Source organism: Scyliorhinus canicula, chromosome 23 (genome assembly GCF_902713615.1).
Source record: "Scyliorhinus canicula chromosome 23, sScyCan1.1, whole genome shotgun sequence".
Taxonomy (NCBI): domain Eukaryota; kingdom Metazoa; phylum Chordata; class Chondrichthyes; order Carcharhiniformes; family Scyliorhinidae; genus Scyliorhinus; species Scyliorhinus canicula.
Window position 1 is genome coordinate 7,153,703 of NC_052168.1, and position 21,552 is coordinate 7,175,254.

The 21,552-nt window shown below is 45.7% G+C and overlaps 1 protein-coding gene across 1 annotated transcript in view; it reads left to right on the forward strand.

Annotated features, from left to right (window-relative positions):
* LOC119956270 (protein phosphatase 1 regulatory subunit 12C-like) overlaps nt 1–4,802 on the forward strand; it is a 77,093-nt gene extending 72,291 nt beyond the window's left edge. Inside the window, exons 20-22 of the mRNA XM_038783338.1 lie at nt 70–120; nt 2,647–2,697; nt 4,142–4,802. Of these exons, the coding sequence (XP_038639266.1) occupies nt 70–120; nt 2,647–2,697; nt 4,142–4,228 (189 nt within the window). The 3' untranslated portion in view covers nt 4,229–4,802. The remainder of the gene's footprint in view (nt 1–69; nt 121–2,646; nt 2,698–4,141) is intronic.
* The last annotated feature ends 16,750 nt before the right edge of the window (nt 4,803–21,552 follow it).

The window sequence follows — 21,552 nt, forward strand, 5'->3', positions numbered from 1 at the left end:
TTTTGTTTTGCATTGCTGACTTCTGCCCCAGCTTTTCTTCACAATGTTTACTCTTGTGTCCGTTTTTAGAGACCAGGGAGGCATGAAAATAGACCGGCACAGTTGGAGCTGGAAAGATTTGTAAGTCATGTAAATTCTGGTCCAGCAATTCATTTAATTTTTTTCCGACAAAACTGCAGTCCAATTTAGAAATATAACAATGGATGAATGTATCAAAACCAACTGTCCAGTGGTTACTGCAGTGCAACTTATTCAACGTCAAATGTGACTGTATTAAGATTAAGTGATGAAGGGAGTAACATATTAACATGGATAGGATAAAGGATTGGCTAGCTAACAGGAAGCAGAGAGTAGGGGTAATAGAGTCTTTTTCAGGTTGGCAAGCTGAAACTAGTGGAGTGTGCCACTAGGGGGATCCCTGCTGGGCCCTTAACTGTTTACAATCCTCGTGGATTTGGATTAAAGGGCCGGCTGTAAAGTAGTTCAATTGTCAATGACACCAAGATAGGGGAGAGGGTGTGCAATGGGATATAGGCAGAAAAAAGTAGAGTGGGAAAATGTTCGACAGGTGGTGTATAATGTGAACTTGTCCACTTTGGCAGGAACAATAGAAAAGCAGTATAGTATTTAAATGGGAGAGGGATTGCAGACCTCCGTGGTACTCCTGGGTGTCCTGGTGCTTGAATCACAAAAGGTTAACAGGTACAGCAAGTGATTCAGAAGGCAAATGGACTGTTGGGATTTATTGCAAGGATAAGAAAGTATAAATGTCGGGAAGTTGTACTGCAACAGTACATGGCCTTGGTGAGACCGTACCCTGGAATACTGTACAGAGTTTTGGTCTCCCAAATTTCATTAGCAGCAGTTCAGAGAAGGTTCACTTGACCCATTCCCAGGATGAGGGGCTTACCTTGAACACTTTGGGGCCTATACCCATTGAGAGTTTAGAAGAATGAAAGGTATTTCATTGAAATATCTTAAGATCCTGAGGAGGCTTTACACGGTGGATGCCGGGGAGGATGTTTCCACTTGTGGGAGAGACTAGAACCGGGGGGCACAGTTTAAGGATAAGAGGTCTACCTAAGGTGTAGAAGCTGGATCATTAAGTATGTTCATGGTTGAGGTGGGCAGATTTTACAGCAGGATTTAGATCGTTTGGAGACTTGGGCGGAGAGATGGCAGATGGAGTTTAATCCAGACAAATGTGAGGTAATGCATTTTGGAAGGTCTAATGCAGGTAGGGAATATACAGTGAATGGTAGAACCCTCAAGAGTATTGACAGTCAGAGAGATCTAGGTGTACAGGTCCACAGGTCACTGAAAGGGGCAACATAGGTGGAGACGATAGTCAAGAAGGCATATGGCATTGAGTATAAGAATTGGCAAGTCATGTTGCAGCTGCATAGAACCTTAGTTAGGCCACACTTGGAGTATAGTGTTCAATTCTGGTCGCCACACTACCAGAAGGATGTGAAGGATTTAGAGAGGGTGCAGAAGTGATTTACCAGGATGTTGCCTGGTATGGAGGGCATTAGCTATGAGGAGGGGTGGAATAAACTCGGTTTGTTCTCACTGGAACGACGGAGGTTGAGGGGCGACCTGATAGAGGTCTACAAAATTATGAGGGGCATAGACAGAGTGGATCGTCAGAGGCTTTTCCCCAGGGTAGAGGGGTCAATTACTAGGGGGCATAGGTTTAAGGTGAGAGGGGCAAGGTTTACAGTAGATGTACGAGGCAATTTTTTTTTACACAGAGGGTAAAGGGTGCCTGGAACTCGCTGCCGGAGGAGGTGGTGGAAGCAGGGACGATGGTGACATTTAAGGGGCATCTTGACAAATACATGAATAGGATGGGAATAGAGGGATACGGAGCCAGGAAGTGTAGAAGATTGTAGTTTAGTCGGGCAGCATCGTTGCCACGGGCTTGGAGGGCCGAAGGGCCTGTTCCTGTGCTGTACTTTTCTTTGTTCTTTGTTCAAGGGTTATGGGGATAAAGCGGGAAAGTGGAGATGAGGATTATCACATCATTTTCAGGCATAATCGCATTGAATGGCGGAGCAGACTCAATGGGCCCAATGGCCTACTTCTGCTCCCAGGTCCCATGTTCCTATTAGTCAGATGGACACTGACTATTGGGTAAACATTCAGAGGGATAAACAGCGATTTTTGCCACCCGATGTTTTGGCAAGAAGACAGTTTTGCATGAGATCTGTAGTTTCCCCACACAGTAAGTGGCCATCTTCTGTCTGCCGTTATTTCCTTCACAAGTAGCACTTTGCAAGTCGTGAGTGCTGTGAATTGATTGTTCTGCTTTTTGTGAAGTGGAAAGCAGATTCAAAAGCCACTTTCAAAAAGACAATTGGACAAATACACTCAAAAATTGCAGGGCTGTGGGGCAAGAGCAAAGGGGATTGTGGGGACCAATTGGGATTGCTCTTTCAAAGAAAGAGACACAAAAGGGCCGAATGGTCTGCTGTGTCATGTGATTCTATGATTCTGTTCTGTGAAAGATCAGAATCCAAATGGGAAATTTTTGAAATATCTCCCATCTTTTTTCATTTGGTTTCCGTTATTTTCCAGTGGGGAAAATTTGCCGTTTTGTATCTTCTAAGTAGTTAATGTCTGCCTGCTTCTTTACAAAAACAGGAACGAAGGGCCTTTGAAAGAAAGACAGCTGAACTGGAGGAGCAGCTAAAGGTAATTGTATTTTTTTTAAATTAATCGTCAAACGTATAATTTTTCCAGGTGTATTTTATTGTCAGTCTGCAGATCTGAATTGTTGTAGCAGGCCCACAGCACTCGAGGGTAATGAGGGAATGGCGATAAATGCCAATCTTGCTGGTAGGACCTCATAATTTATTAAAATGGAACTAAATTGGAGAGCAAGTGCCATCGTCAGAGCTTCCTCATTTTGTTCAGTCTTTATTCTGGCAAAATACAAGTGACCATCTGTGTTTTACTTGAGTGCAGTGCCAAATGTCGTCCTTCTGCCCTGTAGTGATTCTATTCTAAAAGTCTTATTTTGCTCAACATAATTTCAAGTTTAGGCTATTTATTGTGGGCAGCACTGTTGCTTCACAGCGCCAGGGTCCCAGGTTTGATTCCCAGCTTGGGTCACTGTATGGAGTCTGCACGTTCTCCCCGTGTCTGCGTGGGTTTCCTTTGAGCGCTCTGGTTTCCTCCCACAGTCCAAAGATGTGCAGGTTAGGTGGATTGGCCGTGATAGATTGCCCTTGGTGTCCAAACAAAAGGTTAGGTGGGGTTATTGGGTTACGGGGAAAGGGTGGAGGTGTGGTCTTAGAGAGGGTGCTCTTTCCAAGAGTCAGTGCAGACTTGATGGGCTGAATGGCCTTCTCTGCACTTTAAATTCTATGGTAATCTTGTAAGAACACAGATTTTTTTTTTAAAGTGCTCCTCCACTTCATACAGGACAAAATAATATTTTAAAGAGTCCATTTTTATGCTGCCATTTATTATAATAATCTTCATTATTGTCACAGGTAGACTTACATTAACACTGCAATGAAGTTACTGTGAAAAACCCCTAGTCGCCACATTCCGGCGCCTGTTTGGTACACTGAGAGGGAATTCAGAATGTCCAATTCACCTAACAAGCACGTCTTTCGGGACTTGTGGGAGGAAACTAGAGCACCCGGAGGAAACCCACAGACTCCGCACAGACAGGGACTCAAGTCGGGAATCGGACCTGAGACCCTAGCACTGAGGCACCAGTGCTAACCACTGTGCTACCGTGCCGTCCATCATTTAGACATGTTAGCCTGATGCTTCAACCAGGGTTTGCTCCATACCCCTGTCTTTCCCCGTCTCTTTGATAGGTTACAGTTGGAACTTAATTTGTTTTCCCCATTTTTTTCACACTCTCTATATATTTGCTATTCCTTCCTTTCAGAGAAACAGCGATAGGTTTCAGAAGTGTTACCCTCTAAAATATGGGACAAGTTATATATCTGTAGCAAGACTCAGTCCTTCAAATGAACAGGGGATACTGTCTTTCTAACAGCCTGATAATGCAAAATACAATTCCGCGAGCATAGTCTCTCTCTCGCTCTTACTTGAGATGAATATTGCATTGTCTCTTGTGTTACATTAATCTTTTTTTTTTTTCCCCCTGCCCTCACAGATTTTAACAGACTTAAAAACAGACAATCAGAGACTAAAAGATGAAAACGCAGCCCTGATTCGTGTCATCAGCAAGCTCTCAAAATAATTAAGATGCCATCACCCAGCCGCATCGCCCAATGGGACAACAATTGCCAACACTGATGCTCTAGAATTGATTCTAGGTTTGTCAAAGGAGAATACCTTTGATGCCAAGTATTTTTCCACAGCCAATACAGTTAACCAGTGCGTGTGTGCGTGCGCGCGTATATGTGTGTGTGTGTGTGAGTGTGGCGGGGGGGGGGGGGAGCTGAAAGAAGCTGGAAGGGACGACTTTAAAGTAATTTAGGCAGCTGCCAACAAACCCCAGTGGCCAAAGCTGACGCAAGTTGCCAGATACTGTTCTGGTCGAGTACAAGTGCCAACAGTGACTCTGCTGTCCGAGTTCCTTATTGCTTCGACTTCTGTACCGGACCAATTGTGACGGTTCTCTTTTGAGACCTGTATGTGTACATAAAATATATATTTATGTCCCAGTAAATGGAAAACTTATTTCGCTAATCGTCATTCCTCTCTTAATGTGTCTTGGTCAGTTGGATAAATATTTTTTATTATGTCGATAATACTTCTGGCCACTTGAAAGTTATCATCGCCCCTCCCAACCCCGTTTAAAAAAAAAAAAACATTTCTCGCAGTAATTGAATGCATTTCAGTCTTGCCCCCTTTTCTGTAAGCACTTCTAATGGGAATCAGCATCGGAAAGGTGAAGGAAAAGATTTTGAATGCCTGTGTGGAGTATTTTAAAAGTCCAGTATTAAACTGGAAAGCGAATATGAATAGATCTCGATTGGAACTGGAGGGTGTACTTTTCCTATTTCAACAGATCTTTTGAGACTTGAAATTCGGTACAGCTGGAGCAGCACGGTGGCGCAGTGGTTAGTACTGCCGCCTCATGGCGCCAAGGACTCAGGTTCGATCCCGGCCCCGGGTCATTGTCCGTGTGGAGTTTGCCCCGTGTTTGTGTGGGTTTCGCCCCCACAACCCAAAGATGTGCAGGGTAGGTGAATTGGCCACACTAAATTGTCCCTTAATTGGAAAACAATAATTGGGTACTCTAAATTTATATTTTTTTATTTAAAAAAAAAAAAGAAATTCAGTGCAGCTGGTTAAAATTCCCTGGTTCACAAGAAGTTTTAAATCCTTGTTCAGGAAATAGTTTTCACAAGTAACATCGTAACCCTCAACAAGTGGAGGAAATGTTTTTGTTGCAATCCCTCTGAACTTTCGAGTTGGAGGAGGCATTTGGTCTTCAGAATCATTTCATTGTGTGCGTTGACTTTTTTTTGAATTCAGCAGCGAACTCTTAACCTTTTGGAACGATTTGATTGCTCCATCGATTCTGGGGGAGGGAAATGGTGCTCATCGGTTAGAGTCGCAGCACTGCTCTGGAGGCTTGAACTCCAGCAGCATCTAGTGGCAGAAAGAGGTAGTGCAGCACTGAGCAAAACCCAAGATGGTTTCTGTTCACTGAGTACTTTTGAAGCAATTGGAAGTAATACCTTGAAATAGAAGCTGATTTTCTGGAAGTAATGGTGATCGAGGGTTACCCTATTATTCCACTTGACGTACTCAACCGGGGCGGTGGAGAAGATAACAATAGATTTGTCCTGTTTCATCAGGCAACTAACTAGCTTCAAGTACAACAGCGATCTTTGTGATATGTTTTCATTTTACTGACCGACCTTATTCTAAGTTAAATATTTTCAAATGCTTAACTTGCCGGCTTTACCGCAAAGCCGTGCAGTGTGGTTTTGCAGCGTGTTTCGAGGTTGAGATGAAAAGTTTGGGGGACACGCGTTGTGTGTCAACTAGTTGGCTGAACAGCTGGCAAAAGACTTGGGAACCAAGTTACTGCCTGACACATGTGGCAGAAAGGAAACTGAGCAACGGTCAAAAGCCAAGGGTGATTTGGTAGTGGAGAGAGAAATAAAGAACATGCTTTCCCAATGGTGTGACCAATTTTTAATGGTGTAAATTGGCACAATGGTTAGCACTGGTGCCTGAGCACCGGGGGCCCGGGTTACACTCCGGCCTTCGGGTGACTCTGTGCGGAGTCTGCACGTCCTCCCCGTGTCTGCGTGGGTTTCCTCCGGGTGCTCCGGTTTCCTCCCACAGTCCAAAGATGTGCCGGTTAGGTGGATTGGCCACGATAAATGGTCCCGTAGAGTCCATAGATATGCGGGTTAGGTGGGGTTACTAGGATGGGGCAGGAGAGTGGGCCTAGATAGGGTGCTCTTTCAGAGGGTCGGTGCAGACTTTATGGGCTAAATGGCCTCCTTCTGTACTGTAGGGATTCTATGTAATTATCTTGGAGAAAATCTTGTGCCTTTTGGCAGCAGAAGGTGAAACTAAAGATTTTTCACCTGAGGTATTTGTTTTCTAATCTCCCTCGAGATCCTGATTAGTTCTGGACAGCCAATGAGTCTGAACTGGAGTTTGAATTTATTGGTGCAGATGCTTTACTCGTTGGCTCCCTGTGACTTGAGTGGCTCTATAAACAGGTTGATTTGTTCTCCGGCTTTCAGTGGGCATAATTATGTACGGTGCAGTTTTTTTATTTGTGGGTCGTTTGTGCTTTCTCTCCCCCCCCCCCCCCCCCCCCCCACCACGCCCTCCTTTCAGAAGCTACCTGTTGAGGTATACTTCCTCGGCAAACCTGCTTAGATATTTAGCCCAGGTAAATGAGTTAAGCAAGGCCAGAACAATCAGACCTAAACCTTTGCCAGAGAAATCCACTTTGCCATCCAGGGCTTTGCCATCCAGGAATGTTATTGCTTGTGCAGTAATATTTCCAGTTATTAAGCACGTTCGGTGACCTTTTTATTATAGTCCTGTTTTCTCACTTCAGCGTAAATTGATCCTACCACGCTTAAGTGGCCATTGAACTGTAAACAGATGGAACTTGTCTTGTGGTAGCATCACGTTACAGGCAGAAATACATATAATTCTTTCGGAATAGGGTTGATCATTGTACTGTGCGCTCTTCAAGATCTTCTGCATCAAATTAGGTTACTGCTGAAGCATTTTAAATAAATAGAACATAGTGTAGAAGGAGGCCATTCGGCCCTTCGAGTCTGCACCGACCCACATTCAGCCCTCAGTTCCACCCTACCAGTAACCCCTTCTAACCTTTTTGGACACTGAGGGCAATTTAGCGTGGCCAATCCATTTAACCAGTACTGTGGGAGGAAACCGGAGCACCCGGAGTAAACCCACGCAGACACGGGGAGAATGTGCAGAGTCCGCACAGACAGTGACCCAAGTTGGGAATCGAACCTGGGACCCTGACGCTGTGAAGCAACAGTGCCAACCACTTGTGCTGCCTTTTGGCCATCTATCATCGAAGCCGTCCAGGCCAAGTCAGGTGCAGTACAAGCCCCCCCCCCCCCCACTCTGTCCGGTCACAACATCCGGCAATCATACTCACTTATCCATTTTCCATTTTGTGCGCTAACTAGTGAGTCTAATACCCCTGAAGGACGAGATTGAAATTGCCAGATTAATTTCATTCAGGTTCAGAGCCTTGTATTCGGCAGACAGCGAGTGTGTAACCCACTGCACCATCTGGTGAAGAAACTGTTTTCAAGCATCACGAGTAGACATTTACACTCTTGAGTAAAACAAAATGGGACCGAATTAACAAATCAAACGGCCAAATCAATGAAGCCGTTGGGTTCAGGTTCTGGGGAGAAGTGATGCACCCCAACCCCTGCGATGCCCACCAATAACGAAAAGAGGAGACGTTTGATACCTCCTTGTAAAACCTGTTTGGGGTACTGCTGGATTTATTTTCGCTCTCACTTGCATAAATATCAACCCCCCCCCCCAACCAAACCAAATGATCTATTTCTCATTTCACTGGCCACTCGTGCTGCTTGCTTCAACAGTTCCGAGGGTTGCTTGTTGTGTTCCGTCTTGTTGTCTGTGGATGAACCAGCAGTGGATACGGGCCACGCACTCGACGCAGCCAAGGCCGCTCTTGTTGCCCCCATCTCCACGCACTTGGATTGGAGTTTGCAGTCGGCCTCTGGAACTCCGAGAGTCACGCTGCTGGCCCACGTTATTCCAGCCCGTCCACCTACCCTCAACACCCGACACGGGTGCCAGGCTTTTGTTTGAAACACTCGCCTGTTTTTTTTTTACTTTTAGGCGCTGACAGGCTTTTGTTTCTAGAATCTCCAGTCTTCCTTTTGGTTTCCAGGGCACGTTTAATTCCAGCGCAGGTGTAATCTTTTAATAATCTCCTTGGTTCCAGAACACTGGAAGTCTCTGGTACCGGATAATTTCCTGTGATGATTTGACCAAAGCCTTTTCTTTCGCGTGAGTAAACCAGCTTCTGTTTCCCTGCTTTGCCTGAAGAGTAAAGTTAGTGAGGACGGTTTGTGAAGAGCGCGCTCGTATTGCTCCAGTCACCGGAGGCAAGCGTGGCGCTCTCGCTCTGGAGGCTCAAAATTCTGAGTTTGTGTCCAAATCCAGCCACTTGAAAACTGATACCTAGGCTGGCTCTCCAGTGTCAGTATTGAGGGCGTGCCGCAGTGTCGAAGGTGCTGCCTTTCTGGCGAGACGTTAAACCCTCTGCCCTCTTGGGTGGACATAAACTATTTTGAAGAAGAACAGGTCAGCACTCCCTGGCGATCCAACCGATATTAATCCCTCAATTGAGGGGACAAAAAGGTGGCCTGATATCTCCTGCTGTTTGTGGAATCTTGCTGTGTGTAAATTAGCTGCCACAATCCCGATGTTATACCCAAGACTACACTTCCAGAAAACATTACCCTGACTGTTCTGTAAGTTTAATGCACCGAGCCCCTTTCTTAATGTGGCGACTAGGGGCTTTTCACACTAACTTAATTGAAGCCTTGTGACAATAAGCGATTATTATTAATGTTTTGCTAAAGTAAATATTCCCACCTGCAATCTGAATTGTTTTAATTTATGAATAGGGGGGGGGGGGCTGCTGGGGAATGAAGCTCTACGCATTTATGGTGAGTGGAGCGAAGTCGGGACATGGAGACTTTGCTCTGCAGGTTCTGGCCACGCAGGTGAAGTTTGCGATCGTACCATGCGAAATGTTTTAAGTAAAACGCAACTGCTCAAAATGAACGACAGATAATTTTTTTTCCCCCAACTGACCAGTCACAATAGTTTCAGACTGTACTGTATTTCTAAATAGACTCTGTTTCGGAGGCCCGAACATATCATACATGTTAAATCGATACCCGCGCACTGTTACTAACCTGTTAGAATTGAGCAGTTTCTTCTACCTGCTCATTGGAAACTTTCCTCCTCTTTTCTCTCTCTCTCTCTCTCTCTCTCTCTCTCTCTCTCTCTCTCTCTTCCCCCCCCCCCCCCCCCCGAATACCAGGAATACCACAAAATGCAGCTACTGATCCAAGGCACGAGAACAGTTCAAAAGATTATTGATACTGTCGAGACTTTTAAGCAACCACGGTTATTGGCTGAAACTCTTTGGGAAAGTGTTGTGAACATTTATATATATATATATATATTTTTTTTTAATATAGTGGCATAGGGTGGATTTTTTTTTTTAAACCAGTAATCCCGCTGAATTGTTGCAGTCAGCTTACAAGGAACAGTTAACTTGCAAGGGAATTTGACTGTGTGTAGTACTGGCGCATCAGTTCTTTAATGTGGCAAAGTAAGTCCTGTTCAGGACTCGGTGAAGATTTGAAAAAAATCTCTTGCGCTGTTTTTTCTCTCTCTCTCTCGTTTTTTGCGGCTGTTGGAAATTGGCGCGCTTTGCCGCAAACGTGCCATCTTTGGCCCAGAGTATTTCCGAGCGCCATCTGAAAAACCTTCCAGCGGCCGCTCTGGGACTGCTGACCTGTGAATCAATTGAGGTTATTGGCTTGGCCTCCCGGCTCTCCACACACATACACACACACACACACACCTCCGGGACATTCAGTGAAGCTTTTTTCCCCCCCCCCCTTGGTGGAGAATGTTTTGAGGTGATATGTGCGGGAGGTTTCAGACTTTGTTCTGCATTTGAGTGGTTCCACTGCCAATTCAGCTGATGACCAAGACTTGTACTGGGGGGGTGGGGGGGTTAAGGAGGAGACGATGGCTTTAGTCGATGATTACCTGATGCTGCAAAAGGAATCATGTTTTCGTGGAATTTGAAGGAGTGCCTTGCCGTTGTGCCGCAACTTGGCTACTTTTGAAGTACTCGCGTTAGATTTATTTGTTATTTTTCAATATAAAATGTGAAGTGTATAGTGACCGCCGGCATGCGTGTCAGCAGGAGTCTTAATTATGTGTCAATGGCTCAGTTTGTCATTAAAATGGTTTGATATTTTTCTCTTCGACCCTAATTTGGAACTAGCTTTTGGCTGGACTCTCTGTCAAATAGGCCATGGATGTTGCGTGGTGTCTGAAAACTGTGCCATGGTGATCTGAATATATGTATATGGAATCTTTTTTTTTAAATAAATAAAATATGCATTGTTGCAATGTGCAATATACATGGGACTTTACATTAAAAAAATGTACTTTATTTGTTACAGCAGCTAAGCTGCATTGCTTTAAGCACAGAAAACATGCTGTTGATGCCTTCTTGTATAACTTATATATGTGTAATTAAAAAGACGACATCAATGTTTATTAAACTGTAAATCGCATTTTAAAATTGGAAATTGCTGCCTTGCCTTCTTTCAAATTTGCCTGTACACCCTGGTTTTGTGCCTCCTGAGAAGGGTGGATTGTCTGGATGACACTGGAAGAATTCCTGAAGCCAGCTTGTGCATGATCTTAGCTTTGGTTAACAGTAACATCTTGCATTAAAAGGCACTGTAGGCATTTGAACACCATTCAGGCTAATGCTCCCGGTGCCATCATGGAGGGAGTGCCCCACTGGCAGAGGGAGCCATCTATCAGCTGGGTCAGGAAACCCAGATCCCATCTGCCCTCTTGGGTGGATGACAAATGGCCACAATTTTGAAGATGTTTGGGGCACATCAGCGGTTAGCACCAGGGACCCGGGTTCAGTTCCGGCCTTGGGTGACTGTCTTTGCGGCGTTTGCACTTTCTCCCCATGTCTGCGTGTTTCCTCCAGGGGCTCCAGCTTCCTCCCATGGTCCAAGGAGGTGCAGGTTAGGTGGATTGGCCATGATAAATTGCCCTTTGGGTGTCTAAAGATGTGCAGATTAGATGGGGTTATGGGTAGAGGGTGGGGGAGTGGTCCTAGTAGTGGCATCAGAGGGTCAGTGGAGACTCAATGGGCCAAATGGCCTCCTTCTGCATTGTAGGAATCCTATGGATCCTGGACAATATTCCCCCTTGCAATGCCACAGTAGGAAAAAAATACACACTATCCGGTCCTTACTCCGCTGTTTGTTGGAGGTTGCCGTGCGTAAATTGGCCGCCGCACCTTGCCAGACTTGAAACAAAACCTAATTGGCTGTAAAGGGCTTTGCTATGAGGTTGTGGAAGATGCTATAGGAATGTAATTTCCATCTTTTAAGGCGCTTTGCATTCATACACATAATTGAGTAACCTGGTGAGGGTAGAGGGCCTATCCAATTGACATGCTCAAACCCCTGCCATTCCAATTCGCCTCTCCATTAACTTCCATTTGTTTTTTGTGGAATTTCCCCAACTTTCTGCACTGTAAATTCTATGATTTCTACCTTCCCTTCCTCCTTGATAAACAGTTTCACATTTAGAATGTTAAAGCCCTTCATTGTCTTGAACACACCTACCAAATCTCGCCATAACCTTAAGCTTACCGTTGTTGAGAAATCTTTGCCTGCAGCACAGCAGGTATGATAAGGTGTTTTTAGATATGTAGGGAGACATTATGGATTCAAGAATTGTTTTTTGACATCCATGCAGCAATGAGGAGCCATTTAGGTTTTTGTATTAGTATTCGTCATCTAATAATTCCTACTGCCGGCCATTGTCACCATATCGCGAGATGAGAAGATTATAAATAACTTTGGACAGCCAGTAATTTGGTAAAGTTATATAGAGGCCTGAGGAAAGAGTTGGCCCTAAGTTGACTGGGCACAAATAATTGAGGGTAGGACAGCTGAGGAACAATGGCGGATGTTCTGGAAGATATTAAACACCTCTCAATTAAGTGTATTCCTGAGAGGAAGAGGAATTATAAAAGGGAGAAAAATATTCCATGGCTAAACAAGGACATCGAGGAAGGGACAGCACGGTGGCGTAGTGGTTAGCACTACAGCTTCACGGCGCCGAGGTCCCAGGTTCGATCCATGCCCTGGGTCGCTACGTGTGGACTTTGCACATTCTCCCCATGTTTGCGCGGGTCTCACCCCCAGCAAAGATGTGCTGGGTAGGTGGACTGGCCACGCTAAATTGCCCCTTAATCTTGGGGGGAAAAAATGAATTGGTAGACTACATTTTTTTTTAAAAGGATGTTAAGGAGGACATAAAGGCAAAAACTAAGGCATAGCACACTGCAAAAACTCGTGGGAAGCTGGGGTTTTGCAAGAACTTTCGGAGTCAGCAAAAAGCTACTAAAAATAGAATCAAAAAAGCTAAGATGAACTACAAAAGGAAACTAGTAGAAAAGATGAACAAAGGGCAGCACAGTGGCGCAGTGGGTTAGCCCTGCTGCCTAACGACGCTGAGGTCCCAGGTTCGATCCCGGCTCTGGGACACTGTCAGTGTGGAGTTTGCACATTCTCCCCGTGTTTGCGTGGATTTTGCCCCCACAACCCAAAGATGTGTAGGCTAGGTGGATTGGCCGTGCTAAATTGCCCCTTAATTGGAAAAATGAATTGGGTACTCTAAAATTTAAAAAAAAAGAAAAGATGAACACTGATACCAAGAGCTTCTGTAAGTATATAAGGAGGAAGAGAATAGCTGAAGTAAATGTTGGCCCTGGTCAGGTAGTAATGGGGAACTTTACTACATATCTACATACTGCATCAGGAAACTCTCCTACACACATTGGACAAAAACGGATCCATCTAAAGTACTCGAACTATAGTGTTTCCAGTCAATATTTGGAAAGTTAAAGTCCCCCATGGCACCGAACCAATATTTTGCCTCACGGTGGAGGATAATAAGAACTGCAGGTAAAGCAGAGGTTCTTGTTGAAATAACCATTAGTAGGGAGAAGGTATTGAATAAACTAAAGGCCGATAAGTCTCCAGGACCTGATGGCTGCGCCCTAGGGAATTAACGGACATGGCAGCCGAGATAGTGGATGCATTGGTTGTGATATTTCAAAATTCCCTGGATTCTGGAAAGGTCCTGGTGGATTGGAAACATGCAAATATTCAAAAAGGCAGAGAGGCAAAAAGTAGGAAACTATAGACCGGTTAGCTTGACCTCCTGTGATGCTGGAATCAATCGTTAAGGAGGAGATGACAATGTTTGGAAAGACAAAGCTCAATTCACCATTGTCAGCATGGTTTTATGATGGGTAAGTCAGGCTTGACAAAATTGCTGGAGTTCTTTGAGGACGTAACCAGCAGGGTGGATAATGGGGAACCTGTGGTTATTACCCGTGCCACGTGCTAGCGACTCGAGGAATAGGGAGAGCGAGCAGTTGAACATGTGGCTGCAGGGATGGTGCAGGAGGGAGGGTTTCAGATTCCTGGACAATTGGGGCTCATTCTGGGGTAGGTGGGACCTCTACAAATGGGATGGTCTATACCTGGACCAGAGGGGAACTAATATCCTCAGGGGGGAGGAGGTTTGCTAATGCTCTTCGGGAGGGTTTAAACTAGTTCAGCAGAGGATTGGGAACCTGAATTGTAGCTCCAGTACACAAGAAGCTGAGAGTAGTGAGGTCATGAGTAAGGTTTCAAAGTTGCAGGAGTGTACCAGCAGGAAGGAAGGTGGTCTAAAGTGCGTCTACTTCAATGCCAGGAGCATCCGGAATAAGGTGGGTGAGCTTGCAGCATGGGTTAGTACCTGGGACTTCGATGTTGTGGCCATTTCGGAGACATGGATAGAGCAGGGCGAGGAATGGTTGTTGCAGGTGCCGGGGTTTAGATATTTCAGGAAGTTCAGGGAAGGTGGTAAGAGAGGGGGTGGGGTGGCATTGTTAGTCAAGGACAATATTACGGTGGCTGAGAGGACATTTGATGAGGACTCGAATACTGAGGTAGTATGGGCTGAGTTAAGAAACAGGAAAGGAGAGGTCACTCTGTTAGGGCTTTTCTATAGGCCTCCGAAAAGTTCCAGAGATGTAGAGGGAGGGATTGCAAAGATGATTCTGGATAGGAGCGAAAATAACAGGGTAGTTGTTATGGGGGACTTTAACTTTCCAAATATTGACTGGAAACACTATAGTTCGAGTACTTTAGATGGATCCGTTTTTGTCCAATGTGTGCAGGAGAGTTTCCTGATGCAGTATGTAGATAGGCCAACAAGAGGCGAGGCCATATTGGATTTGGTACTGGGTAATGAACCAGGACAGGTGTTAGATTTGGAGGTAGATAGTGACCACAATTTGATTACGTTTACTTTAGCGATTGAAAGGGATAGGTATAAACCGCAGGACAAGAGTTATTGCTGGGGGAAAGGCGATTATGATGCGATGAGGCAAGACTTAGGATGCATCGCCTGGAGAGGAAGAAGGAGGCTTATGTGAAGATGAGATGTGATGGTTCAGTTAGGTCGCTTGAGAGTTACAAGTTAGCTAGGAAGGCTCTAAAGAGAGAGCTAAGAAGAGCCAAGCGAGGACATGAGAAGTCTTTGGCAGGTAGGATCAAGGATAACCCTAAAGCTTTCTATAGGTATGTCAGGAATAAAAGAATGACTAAGGTAAGAGTAGGGCCAGTCAAGGACAGTAGTGGGAAGTTGTGCGTAGAGTCCGAGGAGATAGGAGAGGTGCTAAATGAGTATTTTTCGTCAGTATTCACACAGGAAAAAGACAAAGTTGTCGAGGAGAATACTGAGATACAGGCTACTAGACTAGAAGGGCTTGAGGTTCATAAGGAGGAGGTGTTAGCGATTCTGGAAAGTGTGAAAATAGATAAGTCCCCTGGGCCGGATGGGATTTATCCTAGGATGCTCTGGGAAGCTAGGGAGGAGATTGCTGAGCCTTTGGCTTTGATCTTTAAGTCATCTTTGTCTACAGGAATAGTGCCAGAGGACTAGAGGATAGCAAATGTTGTCCCCTTGTACAAGAAGGGGAGTAGAGATAACCCCGGTAAGGCCAGTGAGCCTTACCTCTGTTGTGGGAAAAGTCTTGGAAAGGTTTATAAGAGATAGGATGTATAATCATCTGCAAAGGAATAATTTGATTAGAGATAGTCAACATGGTTTTGTGAATGGTAGGTCGTGCCTCACAAACCTCATTGAGTTCTTCGAGAAGGTGACCAAACAGGTGGATGAGGGTAAAGCAGTTGATGTGGTGTATATGGATTTCAGTAAAGCATTTGATAAGGTTCCCCAAGGTAGGCTATTACAGAAAATACAGAGGCATGGGATTCAGGGTGATGTAGCAGTTTGGATCAGAAATTGGCTAGCTGATAGAAGACAAAGAGTGGTGGTTGATGGGAAATGCTCTGACTGGTGTCCTGTTACTAGTGGTGTGCCACAAGGATCTGTTTTGGGGCCGTTGCTGTTTGTCATTTTTATAAATGACCTGGAGGAGTCGGGTCGCCACATTATAGGAAGGATGTGGCAGCATTGGAAAGGGTACAGAGGAGATTTACAAGAATGTTGCCTGGTATGGAGAGAAGATCATATGAGGAAAGGCTGAAGGACTTGAGGCTGTGTTTGTTAGAGAGAAGACGGTTAAGAGGTGACTTAGTTGAGGCATACAAGAGATCAGAGGATTAGATAGGGTGGACAGTGAGAGCCTTTTTCCTCGGATGGTGATGTCCAGCACGAGGAGACATAGCTTTAAATTGAGGGGTGATAGATATAGGACAGATGTCAGAGGTAGGTTCTTTACTCAGAGAGTAGTAAGGGTGTGGAATGCCCTGCCTGCAATAGTAGTGGACTCGCCAACACTAAACGCATTCAAATGGTCATTGGATAGGCATATGGACGATAATGGAATAGTGTAGATGGGCTTTAGAGGGGTTTCACAGGACGGCGCAACATTGTGGGCCGAAGGGCCTGTACTGCGCTGGAATTAGAATTAGAACAGTACAGCACAGAACAGGCCCTTCGGCCCTTGATGTTGTGCCGAGCAATGATCACCCTACTCAAGCCCACGTATACCTATCCCAGTAACCCAACAACCCCCATTAACCTTATTTTTTAGGACACTAAGGGCAATTTAGCCTGGCCAATCCACCTAACCCACACATCTTTGGACTGTGGGAGGAAACCGGAGCACCCGGAGGAAACCCACGCACACACGGGGAGGATGTGCAGACTCCGCACAGACAGTGACCCAGCCGGGAATCGAACCAGGGACCCTGGAGCTGTGAAGCATTTATGCTAACCACCATGCTACCGTGCTGCCCATAGTAATGTTCTATGTTCTGTGGATGTGGTATATAGACTTGTGGTGTTTGACAAGGTGCTGCATAAAAGACTGATGCAGACGTTGAGATTGCAGGGGATTGGGGGTAGAGTACTAGATTGGATTGAGGATTCGCTGATTGGGTTAGATGGGTCCTTCTCTGGCTGGCGAACTGTAACAATCGGGGGTGCCACAGGGGTCCATCCTTGGACCTCACTGTTTACGATCTATAAAAATGATCTGCAAGCAGGGACTGTGTAATATAGCAAAATTTGCGGATGATACTAAAACAGATGGGAAAGCAGGCGGTGGAGAGGAGATCCAGATTTTACAGACGGATATAGATAGGCTTAGAGATTGGGCCACGGTTTGGCAGATGTGGTTAAGTGAGGTTAGCCATTTTGGACGAAAAAATAGTCGGGCAAATTATCATCTAAATGGAAAGCAGATTTCAGATGCGTCTGAGCAGAGGGATCTGGGTGTCTTTGTTCATGAATCACAGAAAGTCAGTATGCAGGTACAAAATGTAATAAAGGCAAATTGAATGTTAGTATTTATTGCAAAAGGGCTGAAGAATAAAAGCAGAAAGGTATTGTTGCAACTGTATAGGGAGTTTGTGAGACCACATCTGGAGTATTAGAAACCAGTTTTGGTCTCCCTATTGAGGCAGTATGTGGTAATATTGAAAGCAGTTCAGAGGAGGTTCACCAGACTGATCCCGGAATGAAGGGGTTGACGCATGAGGAAATAAACAGTTTGATCGAGGTATATAAAATAATAAAAGGGACTGATAAAGTAGATGTAGACCAAATATTCCCCCTTTATGGGGAAATCTAGAATAAGATATCACAGATATAGAATTTACAGTGCAGAAGGAGGCCATTCGGCCCATCGGGTCTGCACCGGCCCTTGGAAAGGGAGCCCTACTTAAGCCCACACTTCCACCCTATCCCTGTAACCCCACCTAACCTTTCTTTGGACACAAGGGGCAATTTAGCGTGGCCAATCCACCTAACCTGCACATCTTTGGGTTGTGGGGGTGAGACCCACGCAGATACGGGGAGGACGTGCAAACTCCACACAGGCAGTGACCCGGGGCCGGGATCGAACCCGGGTCCTCGGCACCGGAGGCAGCAGTGCTAACCACAGCACCACCGTGCCGCCCCCATAATCTTTATTATTGTCACAAGTAGGCGTACATTAACCCTGCAATGAAGTTACTGTGAAATCCTCCAGTCGCCACATTCCGGCGCCTGATCGGGTACACGGAGGGAGAATTCAGAATATCCAATTCGGGACTTGTGGGAGGAAACCGGAGCACCCGGAGGAAACCCACGCAGACACGGGGAGAGCGGGCAGACTCCACACAGACAGTGACCCAAGCTGGGAATCGAACCTGGGACCCTGGCACTGTGAAGCAACAGTGCTAACCTTTATGCTACCGTGCTGGCTAGGCCAGCATTTATTGCCCAGACCTAATTGTGGGTGGTGATGAGATGCTGCCTTGAACCTCTATAGTCCATATGGTGTAGGTAGTTAGGAAGGCGAAATGCCAGGTGGCTCATCTGGGTTTATTCCTTTAAAAAGCTTCATAGCAATTTGGTACAACAGAGTGGCTTTGCTGGGCCATTTCAGAGGACATTGAGAGTCGCCCGTGTTACTGTGTCTGGAGCCACATGTAGGCCAGGCCTGGTAAGGATGGCAGGTTTCCTTCCCGCAAAGGCACATGAGAAAACCAGAGGGCTCAGGCTGAGCTTTTAATTCCAGACTTATGAATTGAATTTACCACCAGCAGCCATGGTGGGATTCGAACGCTTGTCAAATGGCGGAGCAGACTTGAGGGGCTGAAAGGGACGATTTCTGCTCCTTTTGTATGTTGACATGTCCCCGGAGCATTAGCCTGGGCCTCTGGATTACCCATCCAGCGACATTGCCACTGCACCACCATCTACCCAAGGGCACCTCCAAGCCTGACCACCATCGACAAGGCACAAGTCAGGAGTGTAATGGAAACCCTCCACTTGCCTGGATGACTGCAGCTCCAATAACACTCGAAGCTCGACACCATCCAGGACAAAGCAGCCCCGCTTGATTGCTCCCCCTTCCACAAACATTCAAACCCTCCACCACCGACGAACAGTGGCAGCCGTGTGTACCATCTACAAGATGCGCTGCAGTAACACACCAAGGTTCCTTAGACAACACCTTCCAAACCCAAGACCACTACCATCCATAAGGACAAGAGCAGCAGATACCTGGGAATCCCACCGCCTGGAGGTTCCCCTCCAAGTCACCCACCACCCCGATTTGGAAATGAATCGGACGTTCCTTCACTGTCGCTGGGGCGACTCCCTCCCTAACAGCACAGTGGGTGCACCTACACCTCAAGGACTACAGCGGTTCAAGAAGGCAACTCACCACCATCTTCTGAAGGACAACTAGGAATGGGCAATAAATGTTGGCCTAACCAGTGACGCCCACTTCCTGTAAATGATTTTTTTTTAAAGTTAAATACAAAACGGGACAGCAATTTGGGAGATAGAGAATAGGAATTTCTCAATAGCCACAAGTGAGTAGTGCAGAGATGCAAAAGTGAATTAGCACAGTACCGTTACCCGAGGAAGGAGGAAAAATACAGCGTGACAGGTTGACATAGGAAATTTCCATTACAAATGTGGACATGGAAATTAATAATAAAAATGATGAGACTATTCTGCTAACAATAGTGAGGATTATCAGACTGTGTGTGGATGTAACGTTTCAATAAAACATTGGTATTTATTTGCGCCATATCTTCTAACGGCCATAATTAATGGATGCTATGGAAACTATTTGTAGAACAACCATGAAAATGTCGTTGTGACATTGCATGGCAGGTGCTGACGTGTGCGAACTCGCACGTGTTTCGAAGCCTGCAGAAATGTGCAGTTGCTCCGGTTTGTTTACCGACCTGGAGATTTGCTGCCTGGGATAATTGTATTCCCGTTCAAGCAGGGATCCTGCAGACACAGTACAAGGTCTAACTTTATTATCCAGAGTCCACAAAAGTGTTGGTTATAGATTGACGAAAGTGCTTTATTCCATTGCAAATGCACATGTGCCAGTTTCAGCATGGATGTGTGTGAAAATCTAAGCAGAAGAACAGTGATCTTGGGTTGCAGATAAACAATCACTAAGTAACGATGCAGGTTCATTGAATCATGGAATCATTGAATTTAGAACACAAGAACTAATGAAATGAAATGAAATGAAAATCGCTTATTGTCACAAGTAGGCTTCAAATGAAGTTACTGTGAAAAGCCCCTAGTCGCCACATTCTGGCGCATGTTCGGGGAGGCTGGTACGGGAATTGAACCGTGCTGCTGGCCTGCCTTGGTCTGCTTTAAAAGCCAGCTCTTTAGCCCTGTGCTAAACCAGCAGGAGGAGGCCATCTGGCCCCTCGAGCCTGCTCCGCCATTCAATGAGATCATGGCTGATCTTTTGTGGACTCAGCTCCACTTTCCCGCCTGAACACCATAACCCTTAATCCCTTTATTCTTCAAAAAACTATCTATCTTTATCTTAAAAACATTTAATGAAGGAGCCTCAACTGCTTCACTGGGCAAAGAATTCCATAGATTCACAACCCTTTGGGTGAAGAAGTTCCTCTTAAACTCAGTCCGAAATCTACTTCCCCTTATTTTGAGGCTATGTCCCCCTAGTTCTGCTTTCACCCGCCAGTGGAAACAACCTGCCCGCATCTATCCTATCTATTCCCTTCAGAATTTTATATGTTTCTAATAGATCCCCCCTAAATTCCAACGAGTACAGTCCCAGTCTACTCAACCTCTCCTCGTAATCCAACCCCTTCAACTCTGGGATTAACCTAGTGAATCTCCTCTGCACACCCTCCAGCACCAGTCCTTTCTCAGGTAAGGAGACCAAAACTGGACACAATACTTCAGGTGTGGCCTCACTAACACCTTATACAATTGCAGCATAACCTCCCTCGTCTTAAACTCCATCCCTCTAGCAATGAAGGACAAAACTCCATTAGCCTTCTTAATCACCTGTTGCACCTGCAAACCAACTTTATGCGACTCATGCACTAGCACACCCAGGTCTCTCTGCACAGCAGCATGATTTAATATTTTATCATTTAAATAATAATCCCTTTTGCTGTTATTCCTACCTCACATTTGTCAACATTGTATTCCATCTGCCAGACCCTAGCCCATTCACTTAACCTATCCAAATCCCTCTGCACACTTCCGGTATCCTCTGCACTTTTTGCTTTACCACTCATCTTAGTGTCGTCTGCAAACTTGGACACATTGCCCTTGGTCCCCAATTCCACACAGGTAGTGACCGGGATCGAACCTGGGACCTCAGTGCCGTGAGGCAGCAGGGCTAACCCACTGCGTCACTGTCATTATATTATTGAATGGTGAGGCAGGCTCGAGGGGCCGAAACACCTACTCATAGAATCTCTACAGTGCAGAAGGAGGCCTCTATATGGAGGAGGTATAGATCTGTTTCTGTGCTGTTAAAGCTTTGTAGTTCAATGTAACGTGGGGCACCTCAGCTACGCTTGTGTTGGTTACTAGTTATCCCAGGGACCTTTGTCTTACACGGGTTAGGGATAGGCTGGAGGTCTTGTGGTGCAGTGGGTGGTGTCCCTGCCTTTGAATAAGAAGCTCTGAGTTCGAGTCCCACCCCGCAAAGGTACGTTCACAAAGGTGGCAAATGGAATTCAGCCAGGAACAGTGCAAGCTGATGCATTTGGGAAGGTCAAACAAGGCAGTGGAATACACAGTAAACAGGAGGATACAGAGCGATGTAGAGGAAGTGAGGGGTTTGAATGTGGACCAAGCAATCCCTGAAGGTGTCAGGGCAGGTCGATAAGGTGGTTAAGAAGGCACGTTATTCGCCTTCCTTTATTGGCCGAGGTATAGACGTTTAAGAGCAGG